General features: G+C 51.0%; 2 protein-coding genes across 10 annotated transcripts in view; one reads left to right on the top strand and one right to left on the bottom strand.

Moving 5' to 3' along the window:
- Positions 1-25,084, top strand: part of SIK2 (salt inducible kinase 2) — a 133,169-nt gene extending 108,085 nt beyond the window's left edge. For 3 of the 7 annotated variants that reach the window (XM_078059004.1, XM_078059006.1, XM_078059005.1), the window contains exons 10-15: positions 6,955-7,183; positions 7,665-7,949; positions 8,095-8,258; positions 8,969-9,079; positions 9,770-9,861; positions 10,567-13,776. In XM_078059004.1, coding sequence (XP_077915130.1) covers positions 6,955-7,183; positions 7,665-7,949; positions 8,095-8,258; positions 8,969-9,079; positions 9,770-9,861; positions 10,567-11,164 — 1,479 coding nt within the window. In that variant the 3' untranslated portion in view covers positions 11,165-13,776. Of the gene's footprint in view, positions 1-6,954; positions 7,184-7,664; positions 7,950-8,094; positions 8,259-8,968; positions 9,080-9,769; positions 9,862-10,566; positions 13,777-24,641 lie in introns of those variants that run through there. The other 4 variants (XR_013442614.1, XR_013442613.1, XM_078059008.1 and 1 more) reach the window with 4 other exon arrangements.
- The window catches only part of PPP2R1B (protein phosphatase 2 scaffold subunit Abeta), a 31,853-nt gene continuing 17,656 nt past the window's right edge, over positions 13,772-27,968 (bottom strand). The window contains exons 12-17 of one of the 3 annotated variants that reach the window (XM_036075428.2): positions 27,296-27,450; positions 26,560-26,702; positions 26,092-26,183; positions 21,693-21,814; positions 14,602-14,682; positions 13,772-13,916 (exon numbers count right to left, since the gene is read on the bottom strand). In XM_036075428.2, coding sequence (XP_035931321.1) covers positions 13,824-13,916; positions 14,602-14,682; positions 21,693-21,814; positions 26,092-26,183; positions 26,560-26,702; positions 27,296-27,450 — 686 coding nt within the window. In that variant the 3' untranslated portion in view covers positions 13,772-13,823. Of the gene's footprint in view, positions 13,917-14,601; positions 14,683-21,692; positions 21,815-23,335; positions 25,696-26,091; positions 26,253-26,559; positions 26,703-27,295; positions 27,451-27,968 lie in introns of those variants that run through there. The other 2 variants (XM_036075426.2, XM_078059009.1) reach the window with 2 other exon arrangements.

Raw genomic sequence — 27,968 nt, 5'->3', positions numbered from 1 at the left:
TGGATGGCATTTTGGTGGAGGGAAAAGTCTGAGCAAGCAAACGTCAGGGAAACTTAGGTCCATCTAAGAGCAGTAGCTCAGTGTGTGTATGAGGAAAAGGGGAGATGAAGGGGAGTTGGTTGAAGTAAAGATAAATAGCTTCGCTTTGAATGGCAAGCCCAAGAATGTAGGCTTTGTCTCTGGGCTGCAGTCCTCAGCGGAGGAATGTATTCCAGTATCATCAAGAGAGGGTTTCACAGGGACTTCTTCAGTATAGTAGGAAACAAGTGAAGGTTTTTGGTTAAGGAAGCCCTCAAATCCATGATGTGCTTCAGAAATTAGCCTGGAAGGTCCACAGCCTGCATTGGATGGGGACAGGCACAGTGGAAGCTTAGAGCGGTGTGTCCAGAGGGAAGATGACGAGGGCCTGCATTAGGTTAGCACTCGGGAAACTGCAGAGGAGGGGATGATATAAATGAGATTGTGCAGCTAGAATTGATAGAATATTAGGGTCCAGAGGAACAAAGTCCAAACTCATACCAGTATTTTAAGCCTAGATGATTGGGAGGGTAAGTGAAACAGGGAGCTCTGGAGGTGGAGCTGATTCAGAGGTTAGGTAATGTGTTTAGCTAAACCGAGGTCAGGGCAGCTTGAGGCCAGGCTGCATGAGCAGGTGTTAAGCTGAGTTGCTGATGGTGAGGAGTTCGTGTCCATGGTCCTGAGGACGAGGCCATTTCCTGTGGACAGTCCGTTTTCTCTGCCTGTGGTTGCCTACAGGTAGTTCAGTCACCTCATCGACTTGTACGTTCTCACCTAGAAATTTAGCTATAAATTGGGACAACATAATTCATTTATTTTTAGGATCTAATTCCTTTGAAAAAATTAAAATGCATTCTGCCCAAACCTTATCTGTGAGGGCAGCAGGCCTAAAACACAGATTGGGTACTGTCTGCTGTATTATATAGGGCAAGCTATTTTTAAAGCTTGTGATTGTTATCGTAACCAGGAAACAGACAGGAAATGAATGATTTTGTGAAAGATAAAGGCAGTAGCTAGATGGGGCATTTGCATTTGTAGGAAGAGCAGGGCCGCGCTGGACCCGGCCACCCACACTGGCACTCGGCCAGGCCACGCACATCCACTGGGCTTAGCTGTGGACCGTTTCGTTGCCGTCAATAAATGCACGTGCACCAAGCTATCAGAGCTACAGCTCCATTGTTCGTGTCGCTTCACTCGCATTTACCGGGACACCCCCGTTTTGTCTTCTAAAAGATGCTTCCTAAATGAATGCATTGTTCATTCATTTCTACTCCCAGCTGGTGGTAGGTATTGTCCATCAGAGATTGTGCCTCTCCTTTTCTCCCAGAAGTCTTAAAACGGTCAGTAAAATCCCTTCGGGAGTCTGCATTGGAACATTGGTTTGGGGTTCCTCCAAAACTACCACCTTTCTGAGACAGTCACCCAACTCTGAGCGGAACTAAGACCCCCAAGTGACAGACCATGTGAGGGGGCAGGTGCACAAACCCTGTAGGGACAATCTTTCTCTCTTAAGGGTTTCTTTGAGAATAAGCAGTTTCTTTCCAGTTTTATTGAGAAATAATTGGCATGCATCATTGTGTAAGTTTAAGGTGTACAGTATAATGGTTTGATTTACATACATTGTGAAATGAGTACCACAGTAGGTTCAGCTAACATCCATCTTCTCGTATAGATACAATAAGAAGAAAAGAAAAAAAATTTCCTTTTGATGAGAACTCTTAGGATTTACTGTCTTAAAACTGACCCATCATATAGCATTCAGAGCTGTAGTCATCATGTCATACGTCACATCACCGGTCCTTACTTATCTTATCTCTAGAAGTTTGTGCCTTTTGACCACCTTCCTCCAACTCCCCCTCCCCCTGCCCTCCGCCTCTGGTGACCCCAAGTCTGATCTGTTTCTGTGAGCATGGTTCTGTTCTTCTGGTTTTTTCAATTCCACATCTAAGTGAGATCATACAGTATTGTCTCGCCCTGACTTATTTACCTACCGTAATGCCTTCAAGATCCATCCCTGTTGTTGCAGTGGGAGGATTTGCAGGGTTTTCGTGGCTGAATAACATTCCATTATGTGTATATAGCATGACTTGTTTATCCATTCATCTGTTTGTGGACACCTAGGTTGTTTCCATGTCTTGGCTGTGGTGAATAGTGCCGCTGTGAACACAGCCGTGCACATACCTTTCTGAGTTAGTGTCTTCATTTCCTTTGGATATAGGAATAATGCGTTTTATACACACACACACACACACACGTTTTAGTCACTTTTAACATTGTATTAGAAATTATAGGGGCGCCTGGATGGCTCAGTCATTAAGCGTCTGCCTTCAGCTCAGGTCATGATCCCAGGGTCCTGGGATCGAGCCCCGCGTCGGGCTCCCTGCTCGGCGGGAAGCCTGCTTCTCCCTCTTCTTCTCCCCCTGCTTGTGCTCTCTTGCTCTCTCTGTCATATAAATAAATAAAATCTTTAAAAATATATATATATAATAAAAGGGTTTCCCAGGCTCCTTCATAGCTGGGTAGCTGAGCTGGGAAAATAAAAGTGTCCCAGGTCTGTTTCCTCTTAAATAAGAGTAGGTCTGAAAAAGAGATACCTCTAAGGCTTTGTAAAAGGGAGACGATTAACACTTACTTCTGACTTTGAATGTTTAATTTATAATTTAAAAAATAAAACCAGTCAGAATCACACGTGGAAAATTCAGAGAGGGATAAAGAAAAAAATTATTCATAATCCCACTACCCAAAGATAGGCATATTTTGGCATGTTTCCTAAAAGTGAGATTATAGATGGGTGGGTAGGTGAGTGCAGGGTGGCTCAGTCAGTAGGAAGACTTGTTAAAACAAAATTACATTCTATTATATGTAATATCGTATCTTGCTTTTACATAATAGAACATCATGAGCATTTTTCCCCTATCATGAAATCTGAAAGCATAAGTTAACGGCCTAATGTATTGTATTAGATGTACCCTTATTTAATTACTTTTTTTGGACATTAGGTACTTTAATTTTTTGGCATCCTTAAATGTGCTTCAAGTGAATGTCCTTGTGTCTAAATCTTTGACTATACCTCTGATTAATTCCTTAGGATAAATTTCTAGAACTGGGATATCCACGTCTTTCTTCCTCACCTGGTTATCTGTTTCTTTTAATTTTCCTCAAGGTGGTAAAAAATGTTTTAAAAGAAAATGGCATCATTTTATTCTCCTGCCTTTAAAATTTTTGTTGTTATAAAGCATTCTCTTTGGGCAAGAAATAATAGAGATATGATATGTTAGTTAATCCTCCCAAACAACCCCTGGACACGTGAGAGAAATTGAGCTTTCCAGAAGTGGAACAGCTCGCTGAGAAGTGCTGGAGCTGAGGTTTGAGCCCGCACTTCCTCAGTACGTGCCCGGCTTGCCCGGCACTGAGGATACAAGTGCAGTAAGACACATTCGTAGCCTCCAAGCTCGCTGGCTGAGACGCGCACTGGCCTACCGTCTTAGTCTGCTCAGGCCACCACTAACAAAATACCATAAGCTGGGGGGGTTAAGCAACAGAAATACATTTTCTCACAGTTCTGGAAGCTAAAAATTGAAGATCGAGATGAAGGTTCTGACCAGTTTTGTTTCTGGTGAAGACACTCTTCCTGGCTTGTAGAGGACTACCTTCTCTCTCCCTCCTCCCGTGGCTTCTCCTCTGTGCTCACATGGGGAGGGAGAGTGAGCGCGAGCAAGAGCACACACGTGGGAGCTTCTTGATATCTTTTCTTATAAGGACACTGATCATCCCAGGTCGGGGCCCCAGCCTTGTGATCCTAGTTTTAACTACTCCTCCTTAGAGGCTGTGTCTCGAGATACAGTCACCCTGCGGATTAGGGTTTCCATATATGAATCTGGTGGTGGAGGAGGTGTGGGGTGAGAGATGGGGGTCGAGACACACACATTCAATCCATAACAGTCTACCAGTCTTTTGTGCTAGAATCTTGTATTTTGTGGTAGACTCGGGTGTTAATCAACTAACAGCAGAGTTTCTCAGAGTTTGACTTCATGTGTATTGCCTATTGGAGTGAGGTCTCTTACTAGAAGTGATTGAGGGGCACCTGGGTGGCTCAGTCGGTTGAGTGTCCAACTCCTGATTCCAGCTCAGGTCATGCTCTCAGGGTCATGAGATCAAGCCCCGCGTTGGGCTCTGTGCTCAGCAGGGAGTCTTCTTGGGATTCTCTCTCCCTCTCTGCCCACCCCACCCCCCACCCCACGCTCACACTCTCTCTTTAAAAAAAACGATCAGTTGAGCTTTAAGGAAAGACAAAAACAATGTATTGTAAAATGTCCATTTCACCCATGTATCTTGAAGTCCTGTAATTTACAGTCAGCCTAGATTATTTCCTAGAGCAAAAGATCTTATTTCTAGGAGCTTAGGTCACATGGGTAGATCAGCCTAATATTTCAGTCACAAAACCCTAGGGCTGAATTTGTTCTATCAAGACCCTGGATAAATTGGCAGGCAAGGGTGGCATGACTATCACCTGTTTCAGGAAGTGAACTTACAGCTGAAGGTGTTCACACCTATTAACTATGTATGAGTGGGGCCCACCGTGCTTTCTGATTTAATCATCATCAAACGGCATCTGAAAAACCAAAACCAGATCATTGTTTCCCAGGATGAAATTGAATTCAGCAGACGTTTTTAAATGAAAGACATCATTCCTGTTACAGTCTAGAGGAGGAGATAATTTATAAATAAGCAGAGAATTTAAGAAAAGAATGTAAATTTAGGGGGACTGTAAGGTCTTTTGAGTACTCCAAAAAAGATGACTGTTCTCTATTAAGAAAAAAATAACCTGGTTGTAAGGCTATACTGTAAGAAGTATCTAATAAAATTTTGACAGCCTATAGAAGTGTAAAGATGCAGGGCGCCTGGGTGGCTCAGTCAGTTAAGTGTCTGCCTTCGGCTCAGGTCGTGATCCCGGGGTCCTGGGATTAAGTCTTGGCATCGGACTCCCTACTCAGTGGGGAGCATGCTTCTCCCTCTCCCTCTGCCACTCCCTCTGCTTGTGCTCTCTCCCTCTCTCTCAAATAAATAAATAACATCTTAAAAAAAAGTGTGAAGATGCTTAGTATATATTTACTCAATACCAGTCTTCTTTCTGTTGCTTTATTCATTTCTAAATCATCCTTGGGGGGGGCACCTGGGTGGCTCAGTCGTTGTTAGGCGTCTGCCTTCGGCTCGAGTCATGACTCCGGGGTCCCAGGGTCCTGGGATCGAGCCCCACATCAGGCTCCCTGCTCAGCGGAGAGTCTGCTTCTCCCTCTCCTTTTCCCCCTGCTTGTGTTCCCTCTCTCACTGTCTCTCTCTCTCTCTCTCTCTGTGTCAAATAAATAAAATCTTCTAACAGTCAGTCAATCACTCACTCACTCATCCTTGGCTATTCTTAGAAAACTGTATTAGTAGATAGTTAAGGAACCTACAGGTATGAAGCTAAGTTCCCCGAGAGCCATTCTTTCCTACAACTACTGAGTGTCCAGACAGGGGACGCCTACCTAGGGAAGGGCCAAGGGGAACATGAGAGTCACTGGCCAGATTTCAGAATTTTTGTTTCTGGTGCCATATGGGGAAGATTGGTCTTGGTGTAGGAAGAAAGCATTTGCCACTCTTCCTGTTAAATGTGCACTTGTCACTTTAAAACCCTGTCATGCGTTAGTCACCTTATCCAAGTGGTGGCTGCAGCCCCAGAACAGTTTTTATGGACTAACCATCCCCTCCCCCAAGCAAACAAAGCCCTGAGTCACCCACAGTCTCCCTCTCCAAATAAAGGGCCTTGCAATGCCTTCAGATTGGTTGCCATTAGAGGAAAGTTTTTCCTGTGCCTGGCACTGGGGTGCCCCACGTCACCTCTCACATACACGAGCTTCTCGTGCTTCCAAAGGAAAGAACAGCTCTACCCAGTGTGTTCCCAGTGAGAGCACCACGGCGAGCCCTGCGTCCTATGACTGGCTGGCCCTGCGCAGCTGTTCCTAGGAGAAAACGGATTGATTTCCACGGGAGAATAGTTACGGTAATGAAGTAAACGATTGCCTCCTCGCTGGGGCTCTTACCAGCCAGGAGAACTCGAAGCCACAGCGCCCCTTTGTCTGCTGGTTCTGCCTGCAGTAGGTGGTTCGTTTGGCAGAGGAGGGCAGAGTTCTCGCTCGCTCGGGAGCTGTGCTGAGCTCACCCTGTGGGATGGGAGCTATAGATACTGTGTGTATTGCTGGAGGAGAGAATTCAGTGCACTGGTGCTCATTAACCTCTGCTGGAATTTTGGGGCTGTGAGTCATTTGTTGTTCTATAATGGAAGACTTTGGCTGTTTGCCATTTCAATTTTTTTTCACTCCCTTTTGCGGTATCAGTCTGTCTTTAAAGAATTCTTTTTTCCATTCCCCAGGCACAGAGAACCAATTAAAGACTAAATCAAATGGGCAGGTACTTAAATTATGAACAAAGTATGTCTAGAACCTTCCAGAATGTTTTGTGGTTGAAAATTAGAAGAATGCTAGTGGCTACTCTTTTTTCTTAGCTATGAGCCATGCAGGTTTTTTTGTTTTTTTATCTCATCCTCCCCCTCATCATTTCCCTTACTTAAGAAAAGTAATAATAACTGGTAGGCCTCAAACTCATATATCCCTGTTCATCTGGAAACCACTAAAAAATTGTTTATTGTACTAATGATGACTCAGAGAGACGTGGGAGGCAGTGCCGGTGTGGGTCATGCAGGGCTTCTGTCTCTGCGAGCTGCAGTGGACTTGCCTTAACTTCTAATCTACATGTTGTCGCTAGTAACAAATATGCACATTTTTAATATTTTACTTAATTTCTAGTTTGCCACAAGTCTTGACATTTTTCCCTGTGTGGGTTTTTTTTAACGTCTCAGCAGAACAGCAGCTGACAGTTTCCTCTCTCACTGACATTCAGGTAAACGGCTGTCTGCTGGACCCAGTGCCCCCTGTCCTGGTGAGGAAGGGGTGCCAGTCGCTGCCCAGCAACATGATGGAGACCTCCATCGATGAGGGGCTGGAGGCGGAGGGAGAGGCTGAGGAAGACCCCAGTCAGGCCTTCGATGCGTTCCAGGCCACACGCAGTGGGCAGAGGCGGCATACTCTCTCAGAAGTGACCAATCAGCTGGTCGTGGTGCCTGCTTCAGGTAGGAGACCCAGTAAGCCCCGGATTGAGTCTTCACAGCACAGACCCCCGCTCCAGTCTCCAAGAAGTAGTCGTGCCGCCACTTCTTAGAATGCCGCCTACGTCTTACTCCTTTACGGACCACGTTCAGCAAGCTATAGGATTAGGTCTGCTCAGCAGCCACCAAAGATTAAAATGAAATAGCTCTGAGCCGGCTCCCCCACCTGCCAAGATCCATCTGAAGTGCCGTGTGATCCACCAAGAACTCTGGCTGCTTTGGAGTGGCAGAGATCTTACGGGCACAGTTTACCCCACTAGATTTACTCGAAGCTGATTAAATTGACATGTAAAACGTTTCTGGAAAGGTGTTTTGGTTGAAGATTGGAGATTAAGGAGGTCGTAGCTGTGCAAACTCAGGCTCGGTATGCTGTGTAGCCCACGTTGTTTGCTGCTGGTCTTATCTCTTTTGGTTTTTTTGGTTTGGTTTTTTCTCTCTCTTAAAGGGAAAATTTTCTCCATGAGTGACAACCCCTCCCTTGACAGTGTGGACTCTGAGTATGATATGGGGTCTGTTCAGAGGGACCTGAACTTTCTGGAGGACAACCCTTCCCTTAAGGACCTCATGTTAGCCAATCAGCCCTCCCCACGCATGACGTCTCCCTTCATCAGCCTGAGACCTGCCAACCCAGCCATGCAGGCTTTGAGCTCCCAGAAGCGAGAGGCCCACAACAGGTCGCCAGTGAGCTTCAGAGAGGGCCGCAGGGCGTCGGACACCTCCCTCACCCAAGGTGACTGGCCGCTCTCTCTCGTGGCTCGGAAAACTCTCCTGTTGTAGGGCCTGAGGGGGGTTGTGGCCATGTTGGTTTCACACGTCTGGTCACTGAAAGGCCTTGTGTTTTATTTAAACTGTTTGGTCATTGTTCTCTGCTTCAGGAATTGTGGCATTTAGACAACATCTTCAGAATCTGGCCAGAACCAAAGGAATCCTAGAGCTGAACAAAGTGCAGCTACTGTATGAGCAGATAGGACCAGAGGCAGACCCTGACTCGTCACCCGCTGTTCCTCAGCTCCAGGACCTCGCCGGCAGTTGCCCTCAGGTTGGTGCTCCGGGCCCTCCCACAGGGCCTCCGTGAGTATGAGGCATGACGTTGTCCTGAAGGAGTGTCATGTCACTTCGAGGACTGACTGGAGTCCCAGAGCAAACAGGTCATTTTGGAGAGCTCACAGCCTGGAAGCTCTCCTGTCGCTGCCACCTGCCACTCACAGGTTAGACCCATCCACACTGGTCCCAGGTGATCAGTACCATAAGGGGGTGGAGACGCTCTCAAGCTGTGGTTGGTTCATAGGGCAGATTTTACATGAGTGACTTCTTTATAATGTCATTGAACTCCCCTCCCCCCAGCACACACACAAATTAAAAATAGTAACATAAATGCAAAGCTCATTGCCATTAGTTTTGATGTGATAGCACTTGATTACATATTATAAGTGGATTAGTTATGCTAAAAATGACCCAGAAATACTGCTGTTTATCCAAGACATTTTATTTTGAGCCTATTTCAGTGCATCAGGGATATCCTGGCATTTGATGCCCCCATGAAGGTCATGGCCTCCTTTGCTGCAGTGCTGACTAGGTAATCGTTCACTGCAGAGTAACCCTCAGCCTACTAGTTACGTGAAAAGCTTTGGGTGTTAGGTCTTACAGAGTTGGAGTTCCTCTTGGACATTTGCCAAGGTGCTTAAACAAAGAATTGAAACTTTCTGCCACATGGAGAATTGAAAATGTTTTCACCCCCTTGCTCCTCAGGACGAGGTTTCTCAGCCGCAGCAGGCGGTCCCCGCTGTGCCCAGCAGTGTGCGTCCTCAGCTCTCCCCACGCCAGAGCCTGGAAGCCCAGTATCTGCAGCAGAGACTCCAGGTGGGACCCTTCCCCTTGTTACTCCAGCTCACGGGGCTTGTCTAGAATTTGCTTTTCTGCACAGCAGAAACCTGTTTTGCTTGGTAATTTTTTAGGGTAGCTGCTTTTTTCCCTATAAGCAGGTAGCTTTGACTCTGGATTTGTAGTTTCTAAAAACATGTTCAGACTTAGCCTTATGCTTATGTTGGCAGCGGAACAGGATTTATCCTCAGGTCCCAGGAAAGGAGAATGCCACCGGTAGGAAGGAGAAACCTGGTTTCTATGCCTCTAATGTTATGCCTATTAGTGAATAATAAATAAAATGGAAATCTCAAGCCAACAAATTTTAATATCAGCTCTCTACATTAATGCCTGAAAATCTTTAAAAATCATACACATCATTCAGTGGGCGCTGTGGCCTTTGCTGTCAAGATTTAACTCCACTCTTTCTCATTATGTTTCATCGTTCTGAGCCTTGTAGTTCTAGAGGACTCTGAGAAATGGAAAAACGGACGCTGGTCCAAGTTGGGGCAGCGCAGGCCTGCTAATCCAGTGCTGTTGGGCCTCAGGGAGCGGGGGTCCACGCCCTCACCCTGCGCAGATTCGGGAGGACACAGTTGGCCTCGTCCTCCAGGCAAACAGGACAGTCCAGTGACCGCATCCTAGATGACATCATATTGTCATGCTCATATTCTTTTTCTATTCTTCCAGAAGCCCAGCCTTCTGTCAAAAGCCCAGAACACCTGTCAGCTTTATTGTAAAGAACCACCACGGAGCCTCGAACAGCAGCTGCAGGAACATAGGTGAGAGAGGGTCCCTTTCTTTGTTGAAGACTTCAGGACACTGGATGTGTTGTCCTTCCCCCCCCCCCCCACCCAACCCCCAGCATTTGCTTCTACTGCGACACAGGTTTCAAGACATGATCACTGGTGCAGATAGTCCCGTGTCCTCGGGAGATGGGCCTGGCAGGATATGGCAGGCCTGCGTTTGCTTTGTTTTCTTTCCCTTCTAGTGCTTCCCTTTGGGTTATGAATAGACCTAAGCTTTCAGAGTCCGTGACCTACAGCAGTGTAAGTGGGTTCCACTGCAGAGAGGGCCTCCGTCATCTCTTGCAGTAATTCGTGTCCTCACGCCTCACTAGGAGAAGCAGCTTGGCCGATGTAGAATTACCCTAAGCCACCCCCAGAGGCCAGGCATTACCCCACTTTAAAACACTCCAGATGGGAAATCAGCCTCTCACTTCATAGGGAGAAAAACTCAGTCTTAGAGAAAATGAATTAGTGTTCAGTGTGGCACTGAGGGATCCGTCAGAACTGGGGGACAAATGTCAGGGCTACGAAACCAGACACAGCTGGTTCCTACCCCCGTTTTTTTGGGGGGGGGTTGGTTTTTTTGTTTTGTTTTGTTTTCTGCGGAAAAGAGAAGTGGGAGGACTGATCCTGGATTTATATAAAATTGCCATCACTGAGGAAGATTTGAAATTCTTTCTTTTGCTATTGCCAATTTAGACTCCAACAGAAGCGACTCTTTCTCCAGAAACAGTCTCAGCTGCAGGCGTACTTTAATCAGATGCAGATAGCAGAGAGCTCGTACCCGCCGCCGAGTCAGCAGCTGCCCCTGCCCCGCCAGGAGACAGCCACGCCGTCCCCGCAGCCCCCGCCTTACAGCCTGCCCCAGCCCCTGAGCCCCGTCCTGGAGCCCGCTTCCGAGCAAATGCAGTACAGCCCCTTCCTCAGCCAGTACCAGGAGATGCGGCTGCAGCCCCTGCCCTCTGCACCCCGTCCCCGGGCTCCTCCACCGCCCCCGCCGCCGCCCCCTGCGCAACAGGCAGGAGCCGCCCCGACCCCCTTACCGTTCTCCTATCAGACTTGCGAGCTGTCAGGGGCTGCCTCCCCGGAGCCAGACTACCCCCCTCCCTGCCAGTACCCCATGGATGGAGCCCCGCAGAGCGGCCTAGCAGCGCAGGACTGTCCCCGGAGCTCAGGACTGCAGGAGGCCCCCTCCAGCTACGACCCTCTAGCCCTCTCAGAGTTCCCCGGACTCTTCGATTGTGAAATGCTGGAGGCTGTGGACCCACAGCACAGTGGCTACGTCCTGGTAAATTAACCTCAGCACAGGAAGTGAGGCGGGTCAAGTGAAGGAAGAATGTCTATTTCTATTTTTATTCCAGCCTTTTAAATTTAAAGCTTATTTTCCTGCCCTCTCCCAACTGGAGAAAAAGTTAAGTTGCCCAACTGGAATCAGAGGGCCTGGCCAGGCGCATGTCGCTTTCTCCTGGCTCTGTCCCACCACCGTCTTCTGGGGCAAGTGCCAGAGTGTAGTGGTAGCTGAGGCTCATGCCCTTACGTCAAGTGGAGCCAGCTCTCATGGGAGGACTGACAGATGTTTTTGTAAGAAGACATGCGGCCCTAGGTTTTCTGTAGAACGACGCTAATTCGTTATCGAGGGAAACCTTGGTGGAAGCAGGAAAAACTGTGCCATTAGATGTGGGCAGAACAACACAACACTAGATTTTTCACTGAAGCCAAGCAACAGCACGTTCTGTTAGGCAAGGCAAGAATATGTAATGGACTTTGATGCACAGGAAGTAAAGGAAAAGTTGCGCTTGGTCACGGAGTCCTGAGCTTGAAGCTGCAGGTTGTCTCCGAGACCACTGCAACGACGTGGAACGTGAGCTTTGTTTCAGGGGTCACGAAGCCACAGCTGGCACTGACCCCTGAGACGGGCAGTCGTCCCCACCTGGGAGCAGTGGCACCCCTTTTCTGAAGGTTCCCAGGGTGCAGAGTGGACTCGGGGCTCCAGCGCTGTCACCTGTGGAACCGCGAGACCCAGCGCAGCAGAGGCGGGGGGCGGGGGGGGCAACGAGCCGCGAGGAGCCCTCGGGGGCAGCAGCTCTGGGCCCAGGGAAGACGGGCTGTCCCTGCTCAGTCTTTGGTGTAGACTGCTGGTCTGGGGCGGTTGGTCTCCAGAGGACCTAGCGTCTCTTTTAAAATGGAATAACTACTTTGACTTTACACTCTATGTTGCTGGTAGTTTATTGAGCTTTGTAAATTTGGACAGTTTCATATAGGGCTTAGGAACTTCAAGGACAAGAAACATGAACTTTGATCTCCCATGTGAAGTGGTAGTGCTGTGCCTTTTTTCCCCCAGATCATGCTTTAATTCTTTCTTTTCTGTAGAAACCAACAGTTTTCCATTTATGTCAATGCTAAATCCAAAGTTACTTCGGAGTTTGTTTTCCACCGTGTGGGAATCGCATTCTTAATTTCCTTAAAAGTTCTGACTTGTAACGAAACGTTCAAGTATTACAGCAATATTTAAAACCACAAATGTGTTAACCATCTAGCAGATCATCTGCCAGACACGTTCTATGACTAGTGAAAACGTAACCTTAACCCTTCCAATTCTCTCATGAGAGTAAAAGCTAGATGCACCAGCTAGTTAACCGTATACCTAGAAGTAACAACCTGTCGCTTGGACAGCAACATCCCAATGTTACAACCCAGTGTTATTGACAAAGACTGTCGTTTCTGTCCTGTAGAATGGCTTGTCCTATCAGCAGATGAATGCGCTAAGCACAAAGCATCACAAAGCACAAAGAAGAGAGACACTACACTGATGCTGCATCTAGAAACACCTTTAAGTTGCCTTTCCTCGTTGTAGTGGGTGTCCAGGCAGGTGAGAAGCGTGCCCCAGCCCCTCCCAACGTGGGTGATGTGAGCAGTCCTTGTGCGGGCTCTGCTGGGGTGAAGCGTCCAGGCGTTAGCGAGAGAGGGTGCCCATGGAGGACTGTCGTTTTTGTGATGTAACAACTCATGAAAATCCAGTAGGAATGAATTCTGTTCCTTCTGTGGATTGTTTATTCCTCCTCATGCTTAGGATTGATGATTTCATGAAATAGAGAACATTTAAGCGATCCTTTCATTAAGATCTCTAATCTGTTTTCAGTCTTTGCAAAATAAGCCAGTTATGAAATAGGGCTTGATTTGTTTAGACTAAAGGATATTTTTCCAAAATATAGTACAGAGGCGCTGTCATGTTTATGAAATTAAAATGCCTTCCAGCCTGAAACTGGGGCAGCAGGAGTGGCACTTACAGGCTGCCACCGAGGCCTGCCCCCATCTCCCGCCCCAGCCAGGAGCCCCAAGCCCGGGAACCCCCGGAGCGGTGCGGCCGACGGCGGGCAGGCCCAGCGCACGGCGGGAGAGGCAGCTGGTGCTTGGAGGGCCTAGAGCTGCACGCGGGGAAGGTCCCCGCAGGGGCCCGGTGCGGGGGCCCTGCTGCCGAGCATGAGCCGCCCTCCGGACCTGTGGCGTAAGCTATTTGCTGTTCTCCTTTCAAGCAGAAATCAATAAATTCCGTAATGATCCGTCTTTACTGAAATGTCAGCTGGTGAGATCAGGAGACTGGTGACGGTCGGTCAAGTGTGCTCCCAGCCCCGTGGGATCGCCTCCATGGCTCTGTCCCCTGACCGGCGCCCTCCGGCCACTTCTGAGTGGCTTCCCCACACACTAAAACAACACTAAGAAGGCTTCGTACCGCTCTTTTTATGAGAGGCTACTTTGAAATAAGGACTTTCTTTCCCGGTTGTTTCACGTTAGCGTGTCTACACTACTGTATAGTGATCTTTCGCTTTATTATCTTGTAAACCAGGCTCCTCTGAAGAGACTTGGGGGAGATGAACGGGAGGTAAAAATTTCATTCGGCAAGAAGTGCAATATGTGTGGTACTTTATTTTTTATGTTCTTTTTTTAATCCAGGGGTATTAGTCTCCGCTTTGGGAAAAATGCACTAGTTCTGCAATTTCCAGTTGGGCAAGTGTGTCTCTAGTATTTACATGCAGGTGATGTGCTGGTCCCTGTAAGGCAAGTAGAGCGCGTCACCACGACAGACGGGGTGTGTTCGCTTGTGAAGTCCCCGGGGAGCTACGCTGACCAGCCACCCCCCGCCCTTGTCCACTTAAAGACAGCCGTCTGCGGCCCGTGGGGGAGGACGAGGACAGGGCGCTAAAGGACGCTGTTCTGATAGGAGCCAAACCCCTTCCCTTCCCTGCCCTCATCAAACTTTGCTCCCAGGAAGGAGAAAGTCGACTCCCCCTCTTGCTCAGAAATAAAGACCTGCCAGGCGCTTAAGCTGTTCCCTGAGTCCCTCGGGCGCCACTGGTCTGCCCCCACATCTGAGAAGGAGGGCCTGTGCCGTTGTGGGGTGGGAGCGGGCCACCCTCCTTCCTGCCAACTACGGGCCTCTCCCCCCAGCTCTGCCCCCGAAGAGGCACCCAAGAGGGGAGAACGCCTGGAGTCGGCAAGAAGGGGGGCTGCTCTGCTAGGCAGCGCCAGGTGACTCGGGGGTGCGGGCCTGCCCGCGGGGCTCTGGGTCACGTTCAGAAGCCTGTCAACACTTACACCTCAGCACCCTTTCGGTTTAAAGGAAACGCATCCTCCAGCTCTCTGCCACATTCCTCCTCCTCTAGAGACAATACAGAGGGTGCTCAGGCAGCCCTGGCCCCGGGGAGCAGTTGTGGGACCCCCGTGCGGGGGGCTTACCTTGGCCGCGTCTGTACCCCTGAACCGGGCCGCCTCTACTGCCTCCTCGGAAAGCACCCGAGCCGCTCGCTCTCTGTGCGCCTAGACATCAAAGGGACAAGCTGGAGAACAGGTAGTAAGCTGGAGTCATTGCCTAGGCGGGGGTCTGATCGCTGTGCTGCTTCGGGAAATGTTAACAACTTACCTTCAGAGTGGTGTGTGGGAGATGAGGGCAGTTACCTGCCTCTGTTTCAGAACTGGACAAAGAGTCTTTAAATGTATGTGTCCCCTCTGACAGGTGCAGTGGTGTGGGCCTGCCTGCCCGGGGGGGCCCCCCAGGGGGGGGGGCGGTCACTGACCACAGAGCGCCCCCCTCTGGGCCGGCTGCGGCAGCGCAGGGGCCGGGGGGGGGGGGGGGGGGCGTTTCAGCTCCCGCCCCGCGTCAGCCTGCCGGTCTGCAAGGAGCAACCGCTCGTATTTGTACAGTAATTCACCAAACATTTCACAAGGAATCTAAGCGTCATGACGATTCTGTGGAATTAGCGGGACACATCCAGTCCTCACTGCTTCCAGCTGAGGACACCAAAGCTCGCGGGAGTTTAGGTGAGCCGGCGGAGGGCAGAGCCCGTGCGGGAGGAGCTGGGGCGGCTCGGGGGTTCCTGGCTTCTCCCTGGGCGCTCTTTCCCCTCACTAGCATCTGACTCTCTTCACGAGCCAACAGCTACATCAACAAAGCCCCCAGCTTAAGTAAGCACGGGGTGGCTGGGACTCCGTCCCCACAACCATAGTCTCCCCTTGGCAGCTGCCTGGCTTTGGGGGAGGAAGAGGTGCCCCCAGGCGGCCGTGCAGGAACAGGCTCGAGAGGCACGGACCGCACGGACCGCCCTCCTTGCAGGGTCCAGTTAAGTACAGAAGCCTAGGCTCACACGCAGGTCTAGTTTCTCCCAGTCACACAACATAGTACTTTCCTAGAGGAGCCTATGGGGGCAGGGCACACCCCTCCTTGACTGCAAAGGGGCCGAACTGCAGGGCTTTGGCTCGGTGCTGTAGGCCCACAGACCCAGCCCCACGAAAGGAGGCCCTGGGAGAAGAATCAGGAAGGAGCCTGGCCTGCAGGAGGGGTGTAACGTTTCTCTCCAGTCAAGGTCCATCAAATATGAGTGCCGATTGGACACTTCTAGAGATAAAACAATTCACATACTTGGATTGAATACTCTGTCTTCTCAGAGGCAAAGTGGGTGGGTACAGGGGCACTATAAAAATAGAAATACAAAAGAACATCCTGGAAAAATAGGACCCCCGACTGGAATTCTCTGTTCCTCGAGCAAGTAGAGTGAACTCAGACCCGCCTCTGGCTGTGGGGGGGGGGGGCTATCCGGTTCAAGGTTTGCTCAGTCAAGGAAATCCAAGTGGCCAAGCCTTCCCACTGCTGATGGTGAAAGAAACCTGCCTCCACCAAAATCTCTGGAGGGAAAAGCAGAAGAAAAGGTTTGCTTCTCTTTGGGGACTGTAATTTAAGAAATAAAAGTGATTGAGATATTTGCACTTTGTAGAAAGGGCAAGATTATTTGCTTATTTCTGAAAGGAGGAGGGTGGTCTTTACTGGATATTTGGTTTGTGAAAGTTACTTTTGATAAAAATCTGATTGTAGTTATTTTTTTCCGTGTGGTTTTTTTTAATTACTAAGAAAAGGTGAGTTTGATAGTTTGGTATTTTGAGTGCAAATCATAATAGCTCCAATGTGAAAACAAAATCAAAATGGACCCTGTCCCTCAATGTTAGAAAATTACCTAAAATGCAGTTTAATAAATGATCTTTGTTACCAAATGGTAATTTACATGGGGCAGTGTTCTGCAAGGAAAATGTACTGTTTTTATGTTTCCAACCTAAAACTGAATTAAAATAAAAACAACTTGTTTTCTAAGAGCCTGGGTGCTATGAATGTCAGAGGAGACGGGGCCTTTACCTCATCAGGTCGTGAGTGGACTCCTTAAAGTATGGAAGGTGGCTGTGTTCCCTGAGCCCTGGTGCTCATTTCAGGCTACAGAGAGGACAGTGGATAATATGTTCTCATTGACGTCAGCAGGGTAAACGATACCTCGCCCAGAAATCGCCTGAGTGCATGTGGGGCGCTGCACAAGCCTGCACGCGGACGAGGCGCGGGCCGGGCGCTGCCTGCTGCCGTGTCCTCAGGGACCTAGTCCGCCCGTAAGGCCTCCGGAGCAGGAAGAGGGGCTCCCCAAGTTCAAGCCAGCTACAGAGCAAGGGGTGGAACTGGGGGCCAGCAAGACACTGCTCCTTATTCCTAATGGCACAGCCCGAGGGCCTGCGGAAGGCCTCGACCCTCCCCCGGCGTGCACACACGGCGGCCCCCTCCCGGGCCAGGCACCTGCTCGGCGCCCTCAGGGGCTGGAGGACCCAGGAGGCGTGAGAGGCCACTCTCCGACGTTCGGACCTGTCCTAGTGCCACACCCTGAGGGGACGGACAGGATGAAATCCTGCTTTCTGGCCGCGAGTTCAACGGAGATCTGGTTTCACTCAGACCATTCGGTTGAGCCGATGCTGTAGAACCGAGACCGCTCCCAGACAGGGATCATCTGCTGGTGCAGGGGGTGGTCAAGGGCAGGAAGCGAGCAGAGCCCTCAGCACTGACCTGCGCTGCCCAGCACCACGCACAGGTGCTCAGTCCTGCCCCCAAAAGACTGGTACCCGTTGGGTGACCCAAGAACTGAGTTTCAACTGCCTCTTTTTGTAAGGAAAGCACTCAATTTCAGTAATGATGTTTTACGGACTTGTCCCTTTCCCACCAAATTTCTCCATTTTTGTGTTGCCAAAAACAACCCCAGGGTACAGGCCAAAATACCAGACCTGCCAGAAGAGCCTGGCCAAAGCTAGCCAGTCGGGCCCCTGACCTACATTCCCTAGAACATCCTTCCTTTCTGTGGCCTTTGTGAGCCAGAGGCTTGGCCCAGGGAGAGGAGGAGGGGGCCAGGGAGAGCTGAGCCCCAGACCCCGGGCCTCTGCCGGGCCAAGCAGGGCCCAGAACTTGCCCCCACTTCCAGAGGGACACGGTGTCTCCAGCCAACTCCCCAGCTGGCCTCTGTTGCTGCCGGTCCAGGCGCAGTAGGCCCCGCACCCCAAGTCTCTGCTCCTGGCTACCTGCTCCTTCTCGAAGGGAGAATCCACTCACCCTCCCCATCAGGGAGGCTTTGAGAGTTTGACTCAGTCTCTCCTGACTCCCCAAAGACAAGGAGGGAATAATGGGGCCTGAGATGCTGAGAAGGGGCCAGACTGAGAACGGTGACCCTCAGAAGTCAGTCCGTTACCATGCCAGGGCCACCCGCGTAACTGGGAGAGGGACACAGCTGAATGGAGAAGAGCCCCCGAGGCCTCTCCCAGAAGCACGCCAGGCAGAGGACCCTGAGCTCACAGCCTCCGTTGATTCTTCAGTGGGAGGCCCAAGAACTGCCCTCTAGTCACCAGAGAAACCCAAATGTTTAGCAGGATCCCTGTGCCAGCAGAGGGCCAAAGGGCAAGCAGGTAGCTGGAGGAGGCCCCAGGGATGCAAGGGCCTGGCCAGAACGGGGTCCAGCTTCCCCCAGCCCGCCGCCCCCCCCCCCCCCGCCCGGAGCAGCCACCCAGGCCTGAAAGGTCCTCCAGGCAGAGTGGGGCCCACCCATTCCCTTCCAGGGACAGCGGGGGGGTGGGGGGGGCAGTAAGGCCCCTCTGACCCGTCCTGGGCCCTGGCACCCCTCCCAGCCCTGCCACGAACCTGAGCACATCCCAGCACAGGCTCATTGTCCCCAGTGCTAACTTGGGGGCACACCCCAGCTGACAACTCCCAGGTTTACTGTGAGGCTGAAGGGCGGCCTGGCCTGGCGCTGCCCTCCAAGCAGAAAGCCCCAAGGAGATTCCCAGCTCCCCTCGACGGCTCGTCACAATCTCAGCTCTGCCTGCCTTGCTTTCACTTAACTCCCGACCCCACCGCGGATCAGACCACGGCTGTGTGACCCCGATGGGATCTCTGCACAGTTAAGGCCGGCTGCCCTATCCCGAGCACCTGCCCCAGGCTGAGGACCCCCAACTCTGCCCTGTCTTCCTTCCGTCAGAGTTCTGGGCAGCGCCAGCCACGGGTACCACCAACGGCAGGGCATCCACGAGAAGCCACGTCCCACCCAGAAGGGGGCTTGTGTCACCAACCTCCACCTTTCCGGTCAAGCGCCTGGGCAAAGGGTTGGAGGGCCTGGGGATCTTTCTCGGTCCCCAAAGCCCCACAGTGGAGACGGTGCCAAGAGGAGGCCAGAGCCCAAGGGCACGGCTCCAACTGGCCTCCCTGGGCTCCAGTCCCTGCTGCCTGTCCTCAGCACTCAGGCCTCCTGCAGCCTTTCTGGGCCTCTTCCCTCCAGGTACCCAGAGCCACGCTCCTCAGATGGCCCCCGAGGCCCCCCAGCTGACTCTCAGCAGCGGGCAGGGAGTGGCGGGGGGCAAGGATGGGCAAGGACGCTGGCCCCGGAGCTGTGGGACTTGGGGGGGGGGGCGCGCTAGCGGGAACTGCCTGTCACAGCAAGCGCCGTGTGAGAGCACGAGGACAGACAGATGCCAGAGGCAGAGGCCGGAGAGCCTAGGGGCCCGAATGCCTCGGAGTTTGGGGAAAATAAGGAAAACTGGAAAAAACAAAAAGAAACAAGGACGGAAGCAGCCACGGGCGCAGAAAGGAGAGGCGACTGGGCGCAGGCCGGACGGCCCGACAGAAGGGAGCGGAGGAAGAGGGACCATTCGGACGTCCGCGCCTGCAACCATTGTTTATGGATGCTTCGCTTGATTTGAGTCTCCCGACCTGGGCTTGCATGGAGACTGAATGTCCCTCACAGCTGCTCCTTCCTGCAATAACAAGACTGACATCACTGTTGTCAGGGAAATGGTGTTTTGATTAAAATCATGTGACAGCCACTTTGTGATTCAACAAACAAATCCTCTGTTAACCCTCGCCTGGCAGAGGCCTGTGGGCCGCTCCGGCATCCGAGGGCCACCGCAGACCGTCCGGGAGGGCGGCCTCGCCCGCTGCGGTGACCCGGGGTCGGCCAGGGCGCACGGAGGCAGCCACTGCTCCCCGGCAGGTCCTGCAGGGGTGGGGGCGGGGGGCAGGCGGCCTCGGGAGCACAGACTGCTCTGCAGGCTCCCGGGCTCTCGCCTCGGGGCTGTTCTCTCCCGGACCGAGTGGCGGGCCCAAGGCCCGGGGTGCCCGACGGCTCCCGCGGGGCCCCAACACTGACCGGCCCAGGCCTGCCGGCAGCCCCTCGGCCCGACGGGCCCGTGTGCACGGACAGCGCGCGCGGGGTTAAGAATGGTTTCTGGTTTGCACTGGAGGACTTCCTGGCTCGCTCACTTGGCTGCGGCCCCTGACACGCAGGGCTCTGCCTGGCAACGCTCCACTCCCTCCTGTCGCACCCTCGGGGCATTTTCCTTCGGTGAGGCAGGCAGGCAAGGCTCCCTGAGTCACGGGGCAGGGGGGTTTTCCGGGTAAAATGATCTGCAGCCTCAGAGGCCTAGCACGGCCGGGAGACCCCCAAGTAGAAGGGGACTGGCGAGGGGAGGTTCACAACCACCTGAAAAATGGAGCTCCCAGCGCCCGCCGTCTGGGGAAGTGAAGACGAGGGTGATGTGCCAAGTGCGTGACAAGTGTCTGCCCGCGGTTGGCAAGCCCAAGGCCCGAGGACTGGCCGTTAGTGCTGTCTGCACCGCCCGCAGCTGTCCCGGGGCGGCCTGCAGAGCCCGGCAAGTCCGCCACGGGCGGGTCACCTCAACCGGCCCGCGCTCAGCTCAGAGGCGGACGGCGCACTGAATGACACGGCCAGCTGACCCTGAATTTGTAGGAAAACACCTCACACCTTTCTTCCCAAGCAAGGGTGTGGTTTAGGCCTAAAAACACGTAACTCTTACTCGTGCTCCTCCGGTGAAGGTATCTCCCCAAAGGCCACGTCGTGGGAAACACAAAGGGCTGGCGGCTCAGGCCTGGGTCGAGGCCCAGAGGCCACTGTGAGCGGCTGTGAGCAACCTTGTCACCCAGCGCCTCCCGCGGCGGTGGCCCACACCGGACTCGCTGGCGGCTCAGGCCCTGGGATGAGAGAGCGCAGCCCCACTGGACGGGAGAACATTCTCAGATGAAAGACTGCAGTTTGGGGCCTGGACAACAGGAAAAAGTTCTCATGGCCTCAGTTTACATAAAATGAAGGAAAAGCCACGAAGCTTTAGCAGGCAAGCTTTTCAGTGTTAGAATCTTCACCAAGCAGACCCACTCGAGCAGGTACGAGAATGCCAGCGTCGGCCAAGTCCCCGAAATGCAGCCTGACATCCGCACGAGGCAGCTGAGGGCCTGGGCGCTGCTTTTCTGGATGTAGCGGACGCTGACGCAACACGGGTCTGAGCTGCGTGGGGCCATGACGTGCAGATTCTTCCCGTAAATGCAGTACTATGAACGTGTTTCTCTTCCTTAGGACTTTCTTAATCATGTTCTTCTCTCGAGCTGACCTCATTGTAAGAACACAATACAGAACACACGTGCCACACAAAATGCGTGTTCATCGACTGCTCATGTTGTCGGGAAGGCCACTAGTCTACAAGCTCGCAGTAGTTAAGTTTGGGGGAGTCCGAAGTTCTGTGTGGGTGTTCAGCTGTGCGGGGGCGGGAGGGTGGCCCATGCCCCAACCCCTGTGTTGTTCAAGAGTCAACTGGCTGTAAGCCACAGAGCCACAGACCACCCTCCTCACGGCTGCAGGGCCGTGGCCAGCACCAGCTTCAGTGAACCAGCAGTTACTCTCAAGTTCGAACCCTCTGCACACCTTCTCCAGAGGGGCATCAGATGGGGCCTCAGACCATTACACGGTGTGACAGAAATGGTTTTGTCCTTGAACGGACAGGGCGACCTGAGCGGAGCCGTAGCAAGTGAGAACGGCCTGTAGTCTCTGAAGTAAGTGCAAACGACCTGCTTCTATAGGTGACCCCTCACCAACCGCCCCCGTCCCCGCGGGGCCTCGCCTGCCGCCCCCAGGGACCACTCTCCCCCCGCGCCGCAGCCCGAGACGGGGCAGGACCCAGGCGTCAGCGGCACTCACCTTCCCGGTGTCCTCTCCAGGCCCTCTGGGTCTCAGGAAGTGGTTCTTGTCAGCCCCCCGAGCGCTGGGCTCCTCACTGGCCTTCGCAGGACAATCTAGCTTCCTCAGCCTTTGAGCCACCGCTGGAGGTAGACGACAGTACGGTAACGTCCCCGAGCAGCGCGCGGCCCCCTCCTAAGCCCACCTGCGCTCCCCAGCCAGGACGCCCCCGCTGCTCCGGTACCGCCACGGGGGGGCACAGGAACCTACAGGCACGTGGGTCCCTGGGCAGAGAAAGCTGGTTCACCCCAGAACCTTCCTGAAGGTGCCTTTCCCTCGAGCGCCATGGGAAGTGCCACCGCACTGGGCCTTCCGGTGCCAGCAGGGTGCTCCCCATCTCGGTCACTGCCTGCCTGCAGAGCCCCAACCAGGCGGAAAAGACCCGGCTCCTTCCAGCACTGGTAATACCAGTTTCAGAGAACTCTGGAGAAACAAACGACTTGGCTTTTCTACCCAATGAGTAATTAAACTCTTCATCCTCCAGATTTCCATCTCAACTGAACATTATGTAACTTTCTGGAAACAGTAGGTTCACGGAGGCAAGCGGGGAACAGTGAAACCACTGCAGATACAAGGACTGGAGACGTGAGTGACCAGGAAAGAGGGGCAAGGACACGGATGGAGGCAGGGATGCAAATCAGAGGGAGACCATCACGGAGCCGCAGACCACCGTCACTTAGTCCTTAAAGTGAGGACGCCGCTCCCTCCCCGTCCAGGTGTCTAAGCAGAGGAGAGAAGAGGCCCCAAGAGAAGAGCACCGGGAGGAAAATCCTGTGTCAGAGCAATTTACAAGGCAGGACAAAAGCACCCAGCGAGTTTGGCTGCCCCGCCCTCCACCCCTGGGGCGGGGATGCAATCAATGTGGTTTCTGCAAGAAAGCACCAGATCTTCAACTCCTTGGCAACACAGTGACTAATACACAGAACTGCACCAAGAAAGCATTGCCGTAGCTTTTGCACTGGCTTGGGAAGGACACGTCGGTTTCCCCTGAAGGCCTATGCAAGGATCTCGGATGCTTGGGTAAGACGGCTCGAAGGTCCGGCGGCCGGGCTGAGTCAGGACAGGCCGTCCAGCAAAGACCCCCGGGGCCTTGCATCCCAGTGGCCAAGCTGTGGCATTTCCATGAGCTGAGGGCCATTACTTCAACAAGCCCTCATTAAAAACCACACGTTAACCTGTTTGTTCTTAGGAAACAGGACACATCTTCAGGTTCCTATCTTCTTGGCAGCACAGAGAAAAAAGATCTGGTCTTGGTCTCTTAAACCTGGGACAGGTCAACCGCACACAAAATGGAGAAACACTAGGGTGAATTCCATGGTTGAGGGGACACCTTTATTGGGGTCAGCTTGCTACATATGTCTCTGCTTCACTTCCTCACGGACCAACGGACACCGATGGCAGGGGATGAAAACCCGTGGCAATGCACATCCCAGGTCATCATGCAAACCCCAACGGAACCGTGGCCGGAGCGGGGAGCCTCGGGAAGGACGACCCAAAGCTTGTTTAAGAGTCGCAAAATCCTTCCGTTTTGCCAGTGGGAGCATGAGCTGTAGCGTGGTACCTTCGATGACTTGTTCCTCGCACGCAACACATCAAAGGACAGATTTTAGAGCCTCATTAAACACATTTTTATTGAGCACCTGTTATGTACACCAGACACTGATCCAGGTGCTGGCAACAGAGAAGACAGAAGAGACAAAATCCCTGCCCTTACGGAGCTCCTGGAGCGGACACACTAGTGAAACCAAGATGGGAAAACCGATCCATGGCTAATGGGACCGGCATGAGCCAAAGGACAATGCCCCTTGAGTAACAAAAGGGATTCCCTATTGCTTAGAACAGAAAGAGTCGATGAACTCCCTAAGGGGTCACCCAGAAATACAGAGCCTGCTTAGCTCCCAGACCCATGCCTGAGAAAGCCAGGGCTCCTGTCTCCCCTTTATGACTGTCTTAAAGGGACAGGCCACCACTCAGGGCTCCCCAGGGAGTACATGTGAAGTCCAGAAGACATTTAAAAGTCCATCCCAAAGCCAATGGCATTTCCAACCACAGAGTTAAGCAGCAGCTGTGCAAGTCTGTTCCAAGAACCCAGACACCGATCTCTCAGACATGCAATTCACCGAAGGGAACATAACCTGGAGATAGTAAGAAGCAAAAGGAACCACAAAACTAAAATTAAAATGTTTACAGAACAGTTTAAGATCTTAAAACAAGAATGTAGGGAAGTTTTTTTGCGTAGGAATACATTTAATCCTTGGCCCAAAAAGTAATAAAATAGACATTTCCTGTAAGGTAGGCTGGTAGTTTTAAATGCAGGCAGAATACCGTCTGATTTAAAAGGCTCTGTTTCTCTAAGGTAAGACAAACCTGGAAGCATCTGGTCAAACTTGGTTTTATGTCATGATTTCACATACAAAGGTGTACAGCGGTCTGCCGAACTTCACCAAACAGAACAGGGCTCACTGGGCTCACCGAATGAAAGAACCAATTCAAAAACCAAAATGGAAACAAGGAAACCACACAGCAACATACAAGGAGCAAAAAATAAGCTACAATAAAACCTCATTAATTAAAATTCCTTAGGACAAGGCGAGTCTGATTAGGTGAAAAATATGACTAAATCTAAAAGAAAAAATATTTATAGTCTCCATATATACATACATATATATTTCAGAGATAAAGAGTGAAATGAATACATCCAAAAACAGGTATGGCCTACGACGATCCCCATGGAAGGTATTTTAATAAAACTGAAGAGTGATCAGTAACGGGCATGTCACCTGGAAAAGGGTGCTTTTTAAAGAGAGCTTTTTAAAATTACTTCAGTAGTACAGATACAACAGGCTTCCTGACATACTATTAACTGGCTTCAGCAAACCCTTCAGCTTAACTCATTCTCTTAAATTCCAGGAGGAATTAATGAGGTTTTCCCGTAGAAGTAGAACCACAAACATTGCAAGTGCGGAGCATCCGGCATCACCCATCCCGAGACGTCAGTGCCGAAGCCCCCGCACCGAGGACCCGACGGCAAGAGGCGGGAAGCAGAGCCGGGTCAGGAGCAGGAACTCCTCACAATACTCCATCAGCGGTTTCTCTACTCACCCGAAACATGGCAGGGCAACCGTACAGTGAAGCAGTCAAACGACTGCTTATTAGGAGGCACAACATTTTACGTTTCTCGGGGGGCAGAGGGAGGGAGCCAAGTGCTCGTGAATGCAGCCACGGTGCCGAGCCACCAGCATCCGGGTGGGGCTCAACACGTGAGCGGCGAGACGCGTCTGACTCCAGGTTTCCGGATGACATGATTGCAGTGAAAATCAAGCAAATAAAAATCAAAACAACCAATACATGAACCCTGAGCTTCCACACTCCCCTTTCATGAGAGACGCCGATGCAGACCATCATTATCCGGGAAAATGTGGCTTTCTATATAGTTAAATCTCCACGTGCCCCCCAAATAGAGGGTTTATAACGTAAGTTATTCTAAACCATGTACATTTAACTTTGGAATGATAGACACACACACAGATATACGTAAACATCAAGAGAATCACTCCACTCCCTGTCTGGGTCCAAACCCATCCAGGCTCGGGTGGGAATAGCAAGCGGCCAGGGCCTGATTCAACAGTGAGATGCAGGAGCCCACCTGGTGCCAGATAAATCAGCAGGAGACAATCAAGACATGACTGTACCAAGTGTCAGGAACTGGTCACCAACAGTAAGAATGCTTTAAATGTAATTATCCCAAAAAAGACGACGAGTAAAAAACAATCCCATTTCATCTTTAGAAAGAATCAAGTCACTGAAATTTGATCTCTTGTAAGCGGCTGCCATCTGCTTGGATGAGGTCTTGAAGGTTTTCCATTTTTTCTCCACCCAGTTTAAGAACACATTGACTAGAAATCTGTGATAAGAATTTAGTAAAGTCTTTTCCCTCCTGTTCCTCATTATGCCAACGCAAGCACTGGAAAATTCCAAACAAAATCAAGTTAGTGGTACAGAAAGTTCATGAACTGTCTATGTGAATGTTAAGTATGACAACAATGATGTGAAAGCATGAGACTGTAGGCTTCTCACTTTGGTCAGTTTCTCTGCCCTGCCAGGCTCATCGAGTTAAACTTTAAAAACTGAAATCCAAACAACAAACTGTTCTTACCCGTGAGAATCCGAATCCCACCCAGCCCTAGACCTGGGACTCACAAAACGGCCTGCTCCATGGTGGGCCAGGAAGGTTCTACCCACAGAGGGGCACGGCGTCCCAGCAGCCCACCGACCCCGCTCCCACACACACACACGGCCCGCCCGCTTCACTCACTCACACCCCGCTAACCAGGGCAAGACACAGAACAGACAAACCCACCACTTATCGCTTCCTGTGCGAAGTACTTGACATCCATGTCCTCGTCTTGACCTAACTTCTGCAGCACGGGCTTCACCTCCCCCTGCAGAGCACTAAAATCCAACAGGATTATCTGAGAGGCAGTCCTCTGGGCCAGATCAATGCTTCAGGGCATACATGTTCTACGGTCATTTGTCAAGTTTAAAATTAAAAAAAATTGTAAATGCTTAGAATATATACCTGACCAGTACTAAATAATTTCTAAACCCTCCAGAGAATGAGCTTCAGACAATGATCTACACGTATACAGAGCTTCGACACAAAACGGCAGCCACACCCCCAGAAATGGTTGTCAAATTACTGCTTCCTCTACACAAACCTTACCGTGGGTCAAGTGAAAACCACTGAACTTAGGTTATGCTCTTACTCCCCACTACAAGGTAAACATTTAAATCTCCTTCTTAAACAAGACTAATACTGAAATCTTACTCAGTATCTAGAATTGGTCCAATTTTCTGAAGAGATTTCGCCACGTTGAAACGGACATTCGCTACTTGGTCTCCTGCCATTTTCAATACGATGGGCAGCATCTGCTTAGTGGTGATTTCCTGACCACAGGCTTCAGATAGCGCCTTGAGAAAGAATTAAGATGGTACATTTAAAACACTTTTAGGTTTTGTTTTGTTTTTTTAAAAGGTTTCTTAGAATGCACGCGCAAGAGCACACATGGAGGGAGGGGCAGAGGGAGAGAGAGAATCTCAAGCAGATTCTGCACTGAGCCCGGAGCCTGACTCAAGGCTCGATCCCACGACCTCAAGGATCATGACCTGAGCCGAAATCAAAAGTCAGACATTTAACCGACTGAACCACCCAGGCGCCCCTAAAACACTTCAGTGTTTTTAAATATCCCCAAATCCAAAAAGACAAATGAATATTTAAAAAGAAAGTAACTGACCAACAGGAAAATGTTTCTGAGCATCTGAATGAGGGATACGAGGTAGCATTCAAAGGATCTCAGAATTAAACCAGAATTCACCACTGACTTGATTACAGATTTTAACATGAATTTAAAAACTGACATTTTCTCTCATCAACTAACTGTCCAAATTAATCAGTATAAGAAACAGATTCCAAACAGAACACATTATATTGTGAATTCAGAAATACAGCCCCAAATAACCGCTTTAGCGCCTAAGCTTAGCAGTAACAGCCGTATGATACTTACATTAATGCAGAATAAAGTGGTCATTCTGTGCAAGTAATTCGGATCATTTGCCATTACCAGCACTTTGGGAACGATGGTGTTTTGGGCCCACTCTGTACCAAACTTCTGAACGAGTTTCATGAGGTTGTTGGTGGCAGCTTCCCGGATGGCATACACTGGCAGAAGAGATGAAGGGCACACTGTCATGCTGCTCACATCAGAAGCATAACCTAGTTTACTGACCTCCTCCCTCATCGAAGGGGGGCCAAGAACAAAACTCTCCCGACACTCCAAATTTACTCCTATTACATAATGGTCAACATGCTCAGATAGGACTCATAATACAATGATTTGGTCTGGTTATAGTTGAAGAATGTATAATACGTCCAAGAAAAAGGAGCTAAGGAGCTCATGATAGGCATCATTAATTAACTAACAAATACTGAGTGCCTACTATGTGCTAGGTGTTAGAGAAAGAATACCGAAGAGACTTCCCCACACTCTATCAGAGAAGTGAAAGCTGCCGGCCTCCCAGAAGTCACATGAGGTAAGACTGGTCAGCACGATCCATGAAATCGTGTAGCAAAGATTGTGAGGGCTGGAGGAGTTTAGAGAAGAGAGAAAAGGGAGGTCCAGGAAGCTTCAGGAAAGAGAGGCCTGGCACTGGACCTCGGAGATTAAGGAGGATTTGTGT

This window comes from Halichoerus grypus, chromosome 11 (assembly GCF_964656455.1).
Source record: "Halichoerus grypus chromosome 11, mHalGry1.hap1.1, whole genome shotgun sequence".
In the NCBI taxonomy this organism is placed as follows: Eukaryota; Metazoa; Chordata; class Mammalia; order Carnivora; family Phocidae; genus Halichoerus; species Halichoerus grypus.
This window is presented reverse-complemented; position numbering and strand designations above follow the sequence as displayed.